At 54.5% G+C, this 13,883-nt stretch overlaps 1 protein-coding gene across 2 annotated transcripts in view; it reads right to left on the minus strand.

The window, feature by feature from the left end:
- Positions 1-241: 241 nt before the first annotated feature.
- The window catches only part of RUNX1 (RUNX family transcription factor 1), a 201,267-nt gene continuing 187,625 nt past the window's right edge, over positions 242-13,883 (minus strand). For both annotated transcript variants that reach the window (XM_090271643.1, XM_090271638.1), the window contains 2 exons: positions 6,407-6,568; positions 242-791 (listed from right to left, as the gene is read on the minus strand). In XM_090271643.1, the coding sequence (XP_090127769.1) occupies positions 316-791; positions 6,407-6,568 (638 nt within the window). In that variant the 3' untranslated portion in view covers positions 242-315. The remainder of the gene's footprint in view (positions 792-6,406; positions 6,569-13,883) is intronic.

Genomic DNA, 13,883 nt, shown 5'->3' on the forward strand with positions numbered 1-13,883 from the left:
ACAGGGAAGGGGTCGCAGCTCTTCCGACGGCCGCAGCAGGAGAGAAGCAAGCGCAGGTCTGTGCACGTACAGATACAGACACAAAAACAACCCCCAGCGCGCGCGCGCGCTTCGCAACGTACAAGGTGCTGGACACGAACACGGAAGCGGCGTCGCCGCCGACCCGGAGCTGCAGCCCCGCCCGCCCGCCCGCCCGGAACCGCGCCCGCTCTCCGGAACAGACCACGTGGGGAGCAGTGAGGCCGGGGTAGAAAATCTCTCCTTTATTCACAGCATTGCTAACGGGAAGCGTTCACAGTCTCCGCGCGCGGGCGCTCAGTACGGCCGCCACACGGCCTCCTCCAGGCGCGCGGCCGGCGCCATGTTGGTGGGCGAGTTGCTGTGGCTGCCCTCGGCCTCGCCCGCGTCGCCCTGCGTGGGCAGGCTCGGGTGCAGCAGCGCCGCGCCCGTGGACGCGTTGGTGCAGGGCGGCAGGATGCGCGGCGGCGAGCGCTCGCCGCCCACCACGGAGAACTGGTAGGAGCCGGCCGAGGCGCCGTAGTACAGGTGGTAGGGCGGCGAGCCCGCCTGGAAGGGGCCGCCCTGCGCCTGCGACGCGCCGGGGTAGGGCGGCGGCAGGTACGTGTGGTAGCGCGTGGCCGAGCCCATGGCCGACATGCCGATGCCGATGCCCGACGTGACGGGCGTCGGGGAGTAGGTGAAGGCGCCGGGGTAGTGCATCCGCGGGTCCGAGATGGGCGGCAGCGCCGGGAACGGGCGCGGGTCGCCGAAGGCCGTCAGGTCCGGAGCCGCTGCGGGGGCGGGAGAACACGTGAGACGGGCGTCCCGGGGGGCCGGCCCCGCCTCCCCCGGCCTGCAGTCCCCAGGGCAGGGGCCTGGGCGCTGCCGCCCGAGTCAGAGGGTTACCCAGAATGCCGCTGCCCAGGAGCCACGATTACCCAGAATGCCGCTGCCCAGGGAGCCACGATTACCCAGAATGCTGCTGCCTAGGGAGCTGGATTACCCAGAATGCTGCTGCCTAGGGAGCTGGATTACCCAGAATGCCGCTGCCAAGGAGCCAGGATTACCCAGAATGCCGCTGCCCGGGAGCCACGATTACCCAGAATGCTGCTGCCCAGGAGCCACGATTACCCAGAATGCCGCTGCCTGGGGAGCTGGATTACCCAGAATGCCGCTGCCCAGGAGCCAGGATTACCCAGAATGCCGCTGCCCAGGAGCCAGGATTACCCAGAATGCTGCTGCCCGGGGAGCTGGATTACCCAGAATGCCGCTGCCCAGGAGCCACGATTACCCAGAATGCTGCTGCCCAGGGAGCTGGGTTACCCAGAATGCTGCTGCCTAGGGAGCTGGATTACCCAGAATGCTGTTGCCCAGGAGCCACGATTACCCAGAATGCCGCTGCCCGGGGAGCTGGATTACCCAGAATGCCGCTGCCCGGGGAGCTGGATTACCCAGAATGCCGCTGCCCGGGGAGCTGGATTACCCAGAATGCCGCTGCCCGGGGAGCTGGATTACCCAGAATGCTGCTGCCCAGGAGCCACGATTACCCAGAATGCCGCTGCCCGGGGAGCTGGATTACCCAGAATGCTGCTGCCCAGGAGCCACGATTACCCAGAATGCCGCTGCCCGGGGAGCTGGATTACCCAGAATGCTGCTGCCCAGGAGCCAGGATTACCCAGAATGCTGCTGCCCAGGAGCCAGGATTACCCAGAATGCTGCTGTCCAGGGAGCTGGAGTACCCCACAGCACTGCATCTGGTTTCTGGCCCTTCCCAGACAAAAGTGGCCACCCCCCAGATCATCAGTATATGAAGGCACCAATATTCCTATAAACTGAACTCGGGGGTTCCCACCGCCATGCACACAGAGCGGATCCCACACTGCAACTCTATAACAGCAAATACAATGGGCGCACTAACACACTCATACGAGCAGGTCATGTCATGCACAATACTGTGTCATGACAATACTAACATGTAACATGACAGTACATTACACAGGAGGTTTGGGTTGAGTCCTAGGAAGATGCCGTTTCGTGGGGCTTCACGCCTGTGAGCCGCCCTGTGCACACCGCGCTGGCGGCTGTGAGCGGGAGCCTCCGGGCCCTGCTGCTGCCCACAGCTGCCTGCGGCCGGGCCACGCGGGTGGGAACAGTGCAGCCTCGGTTTCCCCGGGGGCGTGTGTTGGGCGCCGCACTGGCTCGCTGGTTTTGCACACGATGACGTTTTACCAGGAACGGCGAAGCCTCGGCTATAAAGCTCGCCGTGTCAGAACTGCGCGTCTACGGTTCCGTGGACCAGGGTCCCTCTGCGTCTTTCTCAACCCCAGGACACCCTGGGGCACCGCTGGGGTCTGTGTGCCAGGACGGCGTCCCTGTGCCTGCAGATGACAGCGTCTCGGAAGGGGCACGACTGACCGCTCTCGGGCCACGTGGTTACTTGTCGGGAGGTGAGGGCCGTCCTGTGCTTTGTAGGCCTTTGCCCACTGGGTGCCAGCCGTGTCCCCACTCCCGGAACGGTCACGGCCCACAAAGTCTCCAGACATTGCCGAATGTCCTGGGGGCGGGGGTAGGAGGGCAGCCCCCCACCCCCCTCTGAGAACCCAGACTGTCGATTCAGGATGGTGTTCTGGGGCAGTTTCTCCTTCTCAGAATTAGTCAGGAAACGACGGGGCCCGGACGACGGTCCCCATGTTAGCAAACCCAGAAGACAGCAGCAAAGCAGAGCGGAGGCAAGACTGAAATGCTGTGGGATCTGTGAGTTCTCAAATCAACATCCAGAGGAGCTCCGAGTGCCAGCTGGCAGGTGGCCGGGGACCCCCTTGTTCCGGCCGATGGAGAAGCCAGAGGCGGCCAAGAGCTTGCCGTAAAGGGGAAGCTACCAGGGGGGTTTAATCTGTTTTAGGGAGGCATGGGCCCTTGATGGGCTTCCTCTGATTATTCCCGCGGGCAGAGAGAGCTCCTGCCCCCTCTCCCCCTCCCCTCCCCCCCTTTCCCCATTCCCTCCCCCGACCCTCCAGTGGTGTTTTATTGCTCTAACACATTTTTAAAAAATGACCTCCTCTGTAAATTTGGGGTGACTGTGATGAGGGGATATATTTCTCATCAGAGAGGTAATTAAAGTTTATAGAAACCACCGAAGTCTGCAGCGACTCTCTGTCCTAACGAGGAAGCCAGGAGTCTGACTCGCACACACACAGTCCTGTTCATCTTTTCTAAGCGAGTCAGACCTGCGGGCAGGGGAGACACAGTCCGCGGCCCGCGCCCCGAGGGCCGCCCTCCCACGGCGCTCCAGTCTGCCCTGGAGCCAGGCCGCGCCTCTCTGCTCGGGGTTTGTCCCTGCTCGCCGCGCGCGGGGGCCATCTGTGAGCAAGCCGTGTGTCACTTGTTTTTGCTCGCAGGGAGCCGTGACGTGTCTGAGCGTTACCAGGAAGCTTTACTCCGTTTTTCCAGTAAGGTTTATATGGCCTAGGGAGGAGCCGGGGTCCGAGCGAAAGCATTAGGCAAATACAATCAATCTGTTTCCATCTGATGCAATCCTCCGGCCACAAGGCCGTGACGGCTCCGCCCACTACTCCTCTTGCTTCCTCCGCCCTGAGACGAAAAGGGGACTCCACCGGAAAATGAATGAAAGGTCACCCTGTTCCCCAGCGATGCCCGGACATGCCCTGCCAGTCTGTTCCAGCTACCGCGTGGTAGCCCGGGGACGGCGCCCCGTTCCCGGCACCCCGAGCGAGCCCGAGGCTTGGCACTGCCCTGGTAACGGGACGATGCTGTGGCCCGCGCTATCGGGGGAAAAGCGGTTTTCACTTGTGGGCAGAACAGCCGAAAGATCTTAAATACTGCCCGTGACTCTCCTTCTGTCCCTGTAATGCCAACGTAGCTCTGCAAAAGCCCATTCCTGCGGTCAGGTTATCCCTTCTATACACATGTTGAGTGTAAAACAGCCGAGGCCCTTTAAATAGGCTCAGAGTCAAGCGACCTGTTCAAATATTTGTTTTCATGTTCACGTCCAGTCTGACACCCCCGCCCAGACCTCAGCAGCCGCACACCTGGGGCAGCTCGTTTGTCCCTCTCGTGGGCCTGGTGCCCCCACGCTCAGTACCAGTGTGGCCGGAGGGGGCAGACCCCTGGAGGGCGCAGGGGCTTGTAAAGAGGAGGAGCTCTGCGGATTAGGAGGTTCAGGCGTTTTCGTTGGGAATGTTTCCCCGCCGATGGGGCTAAATATCTGCCATGACAGCGCAAGCCTCCATTCTGCAGTCTGACATGGATGAAGGAGCCCCGCTGCGGGCCCCTCCCGCCGCCCCCGAAGGATTACACAGCCTGAGCGGATCATGGCCGCCTTACCGGGACCTTCTGCATGACTCAGAATAATGCGCGCTGTCTGTCACCCAGGTTGGCAGCTAAACATTAATTTCTTTTTAAAAAAGAAGGAAAAACAAAACCTCCAGATGACAACTCTTTTCAGACAAGGTGTGGAGTCTGTCTGCCAAGGAAAGAGAGAGACAGAGTGTGAGAGCCCTTTGCGGAAGGCAGCCCAGGGGGGCCGGAGGAGCACGGACCCGGGGGGCGGGGGTGATGGGACAAGCAGGCCGGAGCGGGGCTGGGCGCTCACAGCCAGGGCCAGGCGGCCCCCTCGTGCCCCCGGCAGTGGTGACGCTTCTCAGGCCTGTGCTCTCGGCTCGGGGTCTCAGAGGGGGATCATTGCCCAGGCTGCTGTCTGCCATCCTCTCTGGTCCTCCCCCGAAGACAGTGGAGGGTCACGCGGGGGTGTGGCCGTGGGACCTGGTTTGTATCTACCTCACACCCTCATGCCACGGAACGTCCATCCTTACTGCTTGGGTGCCTGAAGGCCAGGCGATTCAGAAGTGTAACTGTGATGTGGGATTTGGGGGTGCTCGTTCCTTTAGAAAAGCAGTCACCCTCACATTTGGTCACCGGGCAGTTGGGGCAGTTGGCCCCTAGGGTTCTTGGACCGTAAGGTGTCGATCTTGGGTGCTGACCAAGCCCAAAGACTTATGCAATGAATTCTAAGGGACGGACCCAGAGCGGGGACATATCCAAGGAAAACAGTGATCGTTCCAGACGTCGACCACAGCCAGCCAGTGGGCGGGGCCGTGCCACTGTGGGGGATCAATAAAAGCTGACAAGTGCCGTGGGAGTCAGACTGCTCCCGAGGGAACCGAACTTCTGAAACAACAAGCAGGACCGACGTCCTGGTTCCGGTGCCACTTCCTCACCTCAGGCCCAGCAGGTGCCATGAAATCGTTGGCACTAATGGCCGAAAATAATGTAAAAACCGGGCCCCTGAGTTGGCTTTCCTATTTCGCTGCGGCAGCCAAGAACACTTGAAGGCTGCGGTTCCCAACTGGGAACAGTTTTGGCCCTCAGGACATTTGGCAAAGACTGGAGACACTTTTTGTGTGTCCTGATGGGGGGCGGGTGCTACTGGGATCCAGAGTCTAGAGATGCTGCCAAATGTTGTGCGTCACCCAAAACAGGCCCCCATAACCGAGAATTGTCTGGCCCCCAGTGTCGACGGTGCTACCTTTGAGGAGCCCCGAGAAGAAGCCCAAGCATTTGGTGAGACCCCAGCACCCACACTGTCAGGCCAGCACAGCATCGTACAACACCCAAAACGCCGGACGCGACGCCGCTGCCCCCTAAGCCGCTACAACCTGGTCCCCAGGACAGAGAAGCAGAAGGACCGCCCCCCCGACACCGGGAAGTGGTCTGCAGGCTGCATAATGCCGAGGTTCTCTGAGCTACTTGCTAGTTTGGTCCGGCTCCAATTTCAAAGCCCCAAACGCAGTTTCTCCTTTTGCTTTCAACAAAGGAATTTCTCTCTGTATCTCCAATTCCCCTGCCCAGGAGCCAAGGTGAGTGCCAAGCCCAGAGGTCCCCTAGGTTAAATGACTAACATTTAACGAGCTCGCGTGAACAACAGCTACGGGAGCCACCACACCTGAGCTTTTCACACCGCTCCTGCCACCTGGCATGAGCAGCGGGTAGCTGGAGATTCTCATTTGGGGTGTGTTTGCTTTCCATTCCACAGGCACCCCGGGGCGCTGCTCACGTGACCTGTGAAAGGCGCCCACGCCAGAGGGGCCAGTCCTGTCTGAGTTCTGGAAGCTGACTTCCTCGGCCTCCTATATTCTTAACCCTCCAGCTCCCACCTTTGCTTGCGAAACATGAGCAACCCCGAAGTGCCCCAAAAGTCCACTTCTCCAGGCCACTTCCCCCTCTGGACCCAGGAGCTCTGCCTCCGGTGTCAGGGGAAGCTGGCGCACAGCTCTGGGACTTTGAGCTACACAGCCTCGTCTTTACACTCCATCCGATTAAAAATCCTGCCCACCCCCCACGCCTCTCCTCTGGGCTCGACTGCAGAGTGTGTCCCCAAGCAGCTTACTTGAGAGTCGGCTGGAAATCTCTGCAGAGAGGGTTGTCATGCCGCTGGCCCGTCCGGGCGAGATGGGCGTCGCTGGGTGTACGGAAGGGGAGCTGATGGAGCCCAGGTACTGGTAGGACTGATCGTAGGACCACGGCGGGGAAGGCTGGATCTGCCTGGTATCTGCGGAGAATCAGAGAGGTCAGGGGTGTGTAACGTGGGGAGGGATATAAAAACAAAGTCTTGTAAGAAGAAACCAGTCACTTCTGTTTTACTGTGTCACGCGTGTGTGCCCTGCTGACCAGTGTCTGCTAAGCCTCCTGGAGTCCAAGTATTTGCTTGTATTTGATGATTTCTCCCCTCTAAGATACTGAAATTTAGTTTATGCTTGATTCTTGAAGATTTCACTCTGATAACTGTTCCTCCCAAAGGTTTTATTTAATCACGTGAGTAATGATGAGACGGGCTGAGTGTGCTTCCCGGGTAGACGTGTTCATGTGCAGACGGTTGCACTACAGCCTGGATCGCCTGCCCAAACAATCCCAGCTTTACCGGTGATCACAGTCACCACCGTCAGAGACGATCACCTGTCTCTCTGTGCTCGGTAAGGAACAACGAAGCTTGGTTTTAGTTTTGTACTTTCAGGTGGCTTCTCTGCCAAGGAAGATAGAAAGGACGGCCCGGCGGGGAGGCTGGCCGGCTCCCTCACCCCTGACAGACGGGGGTCCTGCCTCTTGTCAAGGGCAGGACGTGGAGGACCAGGATAGAGAAGATACAAAAGAAGTCAGACTTCAGAAGATTCAGGTAAAGAGGGTTTTGTACATTTGACTCCAGCGTTCATAGGAGTCTGTTTTCAAAAGCATCATGCTGTTTGCAGACGAAAAGGAGGAGAGAGCAAAAAACCTCTTTAGTTTTAGGCAAAATAGGTAAGAAAATTGAGATTGAACACTGTACCACCGCAAGAGAGCTTTACGTTTCTTTTGCATTGAACCTTAATTTTCGCTTTGTGCCCCCCAAAGGGACAGCAGACGAGGCTAAGTCCCCAGGGTCCTCGCAGCCGGGGCTCCCTGCGGCTGGGAGTTAACGGAGACCAAACAAAGCTGCAGAGGAAAACGCCGGGCGGGAGTGTCCTACGTGCCATGACATGCACGTGAGCTATTCCTCCCGGGGACAAAATACTCCCATCTGCCCACCAGGGGCTGCCATTTCCCAAAGAAGCGGGCCTTCCTGCTGGTCTCCCCGAGTCCCCGTCCTCCAGGAGGGAACCGGCCGGAGGACCACGTCTTCCCTCTCGTTCTCCTGACGGCCCCTCCCCTCTCCCTCATACCGATCCACGTCTGTCTTTTCTTTAAAACAACTGAATTTTTAAGTTTGAGAAACCTGACCAGGTAGTTTCACTTAGACTCTTTGAAATTAATTTTAAAGTAAGGTTTTCATTTGATGCTGAATTTTAGAGAATTTGAGGAGCTGGCAAAGAATAAGCTGGTCCATTATAAACTCCATGGAAAATACATGTTCACCTACAGTCAGAGATTTTGCACAATCTTAACAGCTAACAGTGTTCCCAATAATCGAAAGCAAACAGCTAACGGCAGATTGTTCTGGATCCCCATATGACTACAAGTATTTTGGTTCAGGTGAAAAAAAAAAACAAAAAACCCAAAAATGTATACTCAGATATTTTCTGTAAGACATGGTATGTCCTAGCTGCACACATCTGCTAAGTGACTCTGTAGTACTCAGGTATTTAATCATTTAAAAAGCAAACAAAAGCCGTTTTATAATTGTCGCCAGGCCCCCCGGGCTGTGCATTGCTGTGCGGGGCCCAAGCCGTGGGCAGCCGGCCCTGCGCCCCGAGCCCGCGGCCAGCGCCTTACGCCGTGCTGCGTGCTCTGACACGCTTTCCTGCCGCGCGAAGGTTGCGCTAGGCTCCTCTAAAGGCATAATTGAGCCCTGCGAACGTTGCATAAGGTTTCACAGCCTTTTAAAAATATGCTTTGGTAAAATACCTTTATGATTAAAGTCTGAGTTCTGTGATTTTTTTTTAACACGGGGTTTTAGATTCCACATCTTCTGCCTTCACACCACAGCTCAGCTTTCCAGTGCTAGAGGGGCGACGGCACAGAACACCCAGAGGGCCCCTCCACCCCTGTCTCCGTGGTCCGTGCGCACCCCTGGGACCCCGGGGAGCGGCCCCTGCTTTCACTGCCAGGGGTGGGCCAGAAGGTGGTGGCGGCGAGCTTTTCGTGTTAGGTCTCTGGTGGTTTCCTTCCTCGAGGTGTCTTACTGATAAAAAAGAAAATCCGAACTTTAGAGTCCAGCGGCCACCCCTGCTCTGCCGGGGCCGCCCGTGCCGTGGGCCGCCGGATGCGGAACTGTGTCGGGAGGAGTGTCAGTGCGGCGACCCTGGCCCCCTTGCTTACACTTCCTTATTCTCATCTGTGACCGGAGATGACAGCTTCCAGGGGTGCTGGAGCAGGACTGCATTCACACAGGCCCCGGGCAGCATTTCCCTGCCCGCGCTGCGTGTTACAGTCAGGGAAGGAGCTGGTGGGTGTGAGGGCTGAGGAAGGGCTTTGGGAGAGTGTGTGCGTCCTGGGAAGAAGGAGGAGGCGGGGATGGCATGGGGGTGACCCAGAAAAAAATGCCCCAAGCCCCTGGAGAGAGCCGCTGTCACTGTGCAGAGTGGGGCGCCTTGTCCTTGCAGGGGCCGCCTCTGATGGGACCCTCCATCAGAAAGAACAAAAGCCAGCTGTACATTTGCTATGTGCCGGGCATGTGCTAATTTAGCAGGTGACAGCCTGTTGAAAAAGACCTACCCGGTCCCTGTCCCATTGGAGCCGACAGTCTGATGTTAGTGACAATCCCAGGACTGTGTGATGCCTGGAAAGACCTCTTTCTATTGCGTTAATCCATCGTGCGGGGACTTCCTTCCTTCCTCCCTGTCCTTCCTTCCTTCCTTCCTTCCTTCCTCCCTCCCTCCCTCCCTTCTTCCTTCCTTCATAGGTTCATGAAGTACTTATTTCTTCATTCACTCATGTTGCCAGCAAAGCTCTTGCTTTACTTGGGCCGCTGTTTTGGGGACTCAGTAGCGAACAGATTACAGTCCTTGCCTTCAGGAGTAGGAGCTAGTGGGGGACATTGGACTGCATCCGCGGGAACTGCTGGATTATCTGCTCGTCTGGATTTGCAGGCGGCTGTTCCCAGGCCAGAGAGAAGAGCCCCGACAGCATTTATTACATGCTTATGTGCTGCCCCCGAGAGGAACAAGTGAGGGGAAGCCACTCATTGAAGTCACGGAAAGGTTTCAGCCCGGGCCGGACTTCACCGTACACTAGTTATATGGCTTCGGGAAAGTCGCCTGTCTTCTCTGAGATGTAGTTTTCTTGCTTCAAAGAGTAACAGTGAGGAACAGGTAAGATAAGCTACATAACCAAGTATCGTGTGTTATCTCACTTATCACGGGTGGTACGTTCTAGACGCCCCCACGAAGCGGGAACCTTACATTTATTCTGCGCCCTTAACCCTGCGGATGTATCGCAGCGTGAGGCCACGTTAAATGCACAGTCAGTCTAGCTTTTACGGGTACGTTACTAGAAAGGAAAAGCACTCCATGCCAAGGCGCTTAACTGATATTTGTTGGTACGGCTACGCCCCTGCCCAGGGGGTGCCCAGGCAACGTTGGCCGCTCACTGATAAAGGGCTCGGGAGCAGCGGAGAGCCCAGAAAACGGGGGACTGGAGGTGAGGATGGAGAAGGCGAGGATTCGGTCTCAACCAGTCCACGTTTTCCATTAAAAAAACCAAAAACAAAATGACTGGATTAGACGATTTAAAAAGTTAGATGATTAGAAAGTTCTGATGCAGCCACGTTACTGAGACCATGTCATGACGGGTTACTTTCAGCGTTTGGATTTTCAGACAGTGGGTAAAACGAGCTCCGTCCACACTGTGAGCCCTCCTCCCTGGAAATGAGGTCCAAGGGGGCTGGGTCAGGGCCCAGGTGGGGCTGAGGCCAGCCATGAGCTCAGGGGTGTGCAGGGCATGAATCACTCAAGAAGGAAGCAGGGCGCGTTAACTTCTGACGCAACAACATCAAACATCTCCAGAGCTAACAATGACCCGATCCAACAATTCATGTCAAATGCTCTGCTGCGTCCCATTTTCACTCTGAAACGTAAAAGGCTTGAATGTCATCGCTCTCATCTTTACAATAAGAAAAAGGCTAAATACACTGATATTCCACGACTTTTCCTGGGTCTATGTGAGATTTGAGGTCATCGGGCAGACCGCCACCCTGTAACCTTCCTTGAGAGGCAGGTGGCTACAGGAAGTCACACTGAGGTCTCCTTGCTGGGAGCAGGAGTCACCGGGGCCATAAACTGGTGGGGACACGTCAGTGGTAATTTTTACCAATTGCTGGAGGCTGAGGATAGTCTAGTGTGAGAAAGAGAAGCTCCAGGGGCTATAGTCTTGCGTGTGTGGGGCTGGGGGGCGGGGTGTATGTGTGTTGGAGATGCTTCCATGTTTTATTTTAAAGACTTAATTTATTTATTTTTAGAGAGAGGGGAAGGGAGGGAGAAAGAGAGGGAGAGAAACATCAGTGTGTGGTTGCCTCTCACATGCCCTCAACTGAGGACCTGGCCCACAACCCAGGCCTGTGCCCTGACTGGGAATCGAACCAGTGACTGTTCGGTTTGCAGGCCGGCGCTCAATCCACTGAGCCGCACCAGCCAGCGCTCCACGGGTTTTCCATTCAGGAGCTCCTCCAGGTTTTCACGGACCCAGCGTCACAACCATGGGCCACGGCCAAAGGAGCCGCAAGACTACTTAAGGGAGAGTCCGTAGGGAAGCCCAAAGACGGCGATGGGGACAAAAACAAGGACACCAGGGGCGTTTGAAGCCTCTGGCACCTACAACTACAGCAAACGTCAAACAGCCCAACTCCTCGCTGGATGAACGTGAAACCTCCCACGGAAGGCCTGTTTGCCTGATACATCCTGTCCGGCTTTCACATCAGGAATAGCAAGGCACACCCGAGGGCCAGAAACAACAGCACAAAGGGACAAAAGAAGCGTCAGAACTGGACTCAGATATGACACAGATTCTGGAATCACCAGGCAGGGAATTTAACTGTGAGTAATGCGTTAAGGACAATAATGGGAAAAGACGGCAGCATGTAAGAAAATAGCGTGAGAAGAGAGATGGGAACCTGAAGACTGAAAAGAAGATTCTAGAAGGGAAAAGCACTACAACAGAAATGAGAAATGCCTTTGCTGGGGTCATCAGTAGACTGGGCATGCCGAGGAAGCCATCCACGAGCTTGAAAATGTGTCCATGGAAACGTACGCAAAGGTAAAGGGGAGCTCTATGAACTCTGGGACAATTTTAAAAGGCGTGGCGTATGCATAGTAGAAATGCCAGAAGGAGGTGGAAGAGAGAACAGAATGGAAGACATGTTTGCGGTATTAATGGCCAAGAATTTTACAAAATTAATGACAGACTCAAATGAGCTACAGACCCAGGAAGCTCACAAAACATCAAACAAGCTAAATACCAAATAATCTATACTTCAGCCTATTGCACCGAAACCGCAGAAAACTCAACGACCAAGAGAAAAGCTTGAAAGAAGCCAGAGGTGAGTGAGAAGGGGGCACGTTATGTAGACGGTAACAAGGTAGGAATTACTGCGGACTTCTCTTCAGGAGCCAGGCAAGAGTGTGGTGAGTATTTACAGTGCTGAGAGAAACCAACCTAGAACTGTACAGAAAATGAGCCCTCCAAGGTACAGGAGAAATAAAGACACTCTGACAAACAACAGCTAAGACAGTGTGTCCAGTAGACATGCCCTGCAAGAAATGTTAAAAGAAGTTCTTCAGGGAAAGAAAAGATAATGTGTGTCAGAAACTCACATCCATGTAAAGAAAGAGCAGCAAAGAAAGAATGAAGGCAAAACGAAGCCTTATTTTTCTTATTTGTAATTGATCCAAAAAATTATTTTCTGTTTAAAGTGGTAGAAGTCATACTGTGTTGGGTAATTATAATGCATGGTCAAGTGAACTGATCAACAGAAACGGGAAGGAGGAAGTGGAGCAGTGTGACTGATAGTGCCTTAAGAGTCATTACATGTGTATTTTGCAACTCCAGGGCAGCCACCGAAAACACTCAAAAAGTATAATTGACATGCTACCGGGGGAGATAAAATGGAATCACATAAGATGCCGTTAAAGCCAGAGAATGCAGAAAAAGGCGGGGGAGGGGGGAAACAGGCACAAGAACTACAGAACAGTTAACAAATGTGGTAGATATTAACACCCCTATGTACGTAAGCACCTTAAATATGCACGGTCTGCATGCACTAATTAAAGGACAAAGATTGTCAGAGTAAATTAAAATCAAGACTCAACTCTGTATTGTATACGAGGAACCCAGTTTCAATCTAAAGACTCGAGCTAAGGGTAAAGGATGGATCAAGCCTAAGCTAACAGAAATCCAAAGAAAGCCAGTGTAGCTGCATTAATTTTATATAAAACTGACTTCAGAAGAAGGGACAAGTTCAGGGGTAAAGAGGGGAAACCCATGATGATAAAGGAGTCGATTCTTTAAGAAGACACAATAATCTGTAAAATGTACACGCCTAACACCACAGCGTCAAAAAACACGAGGCAAAAACTTTTAAAACCACAAGGAAAACCCCCCAAACCCAAGCACTGTGAGAGACGAAGACTTCATCGCCCCTCGGCACTCTGAGCCGGCAGCAGACCTGGGCCGAGCCGACCGGCACAGCCCTCCCAGCCCACGTGCTCTCACTGACATTGACGGAACACTGTCCCCCAACAAGAGCGGATCACACGTTCCTCGCCAGTGTGCAGGCACAGCACCGAGACAGGCCACATTCTGGGCCATAAATCATACCTGAAATTCAAAAGAATAGAAATCATACAAAGTATATTCTCAGGCCACATGGATTGAAATAAAAAAAAATCCGTAACAGGAAGACAGCTGGAAAATATCCGAATAACTTGTGCTTCAGCAGCGTCCTCCTAAGTGACCCCTGAGTCATGTAAGGAGCCTCAAGGGAAGTGAAAATATATTTTGAACTAAATGAAAACCCAACTCATCCAAATTTGCAGGGTGCAGTGAGGGCTGTGCACAGAGGGCAATTTGCATATATTAGGAAAGAAGAATGACCCACAATTAAAAAAAAAAACCACGAAGTTTCTACCTTAGGAAACTGGAGGAAAGGAGAGCAAAATACACCTAAAGCAAGCAAAAGAAATAATAAACATTAGAGTAGGGATCAATGAACCTCAAGACAACACAGAGATGAAAATCAACAAAACCACAAGCTGTTGTCTGAAAAGCTTAAAATGCCCTACTTTGTCCTCAAGACCCCACAAGGCCACAGGAGAGGGTGGCCAGAGACACGGGGTTCTTCTCTGACATCCACCTCTGTGGGCTTTTTAACTCCCACCCTCAAAACCTGGGTCCCCAAAGCA

The sequence above is a fragment of the Furipterus horrens genome, unplaced genomic scaffold (genome assembly GCF_987537825.1).
Source record: "Furipterus horrens unplaced genomic scaffold, mFurHor1.1.pri manual_scaffold_1, whole genome shotgun sequence".
NCBI classification, from domain to species: Eukaryota; Metazoa; Chordata; class Mammalia; order Chiroptera; family Furipteridae; genus Furipterus; species Furipterus horrens.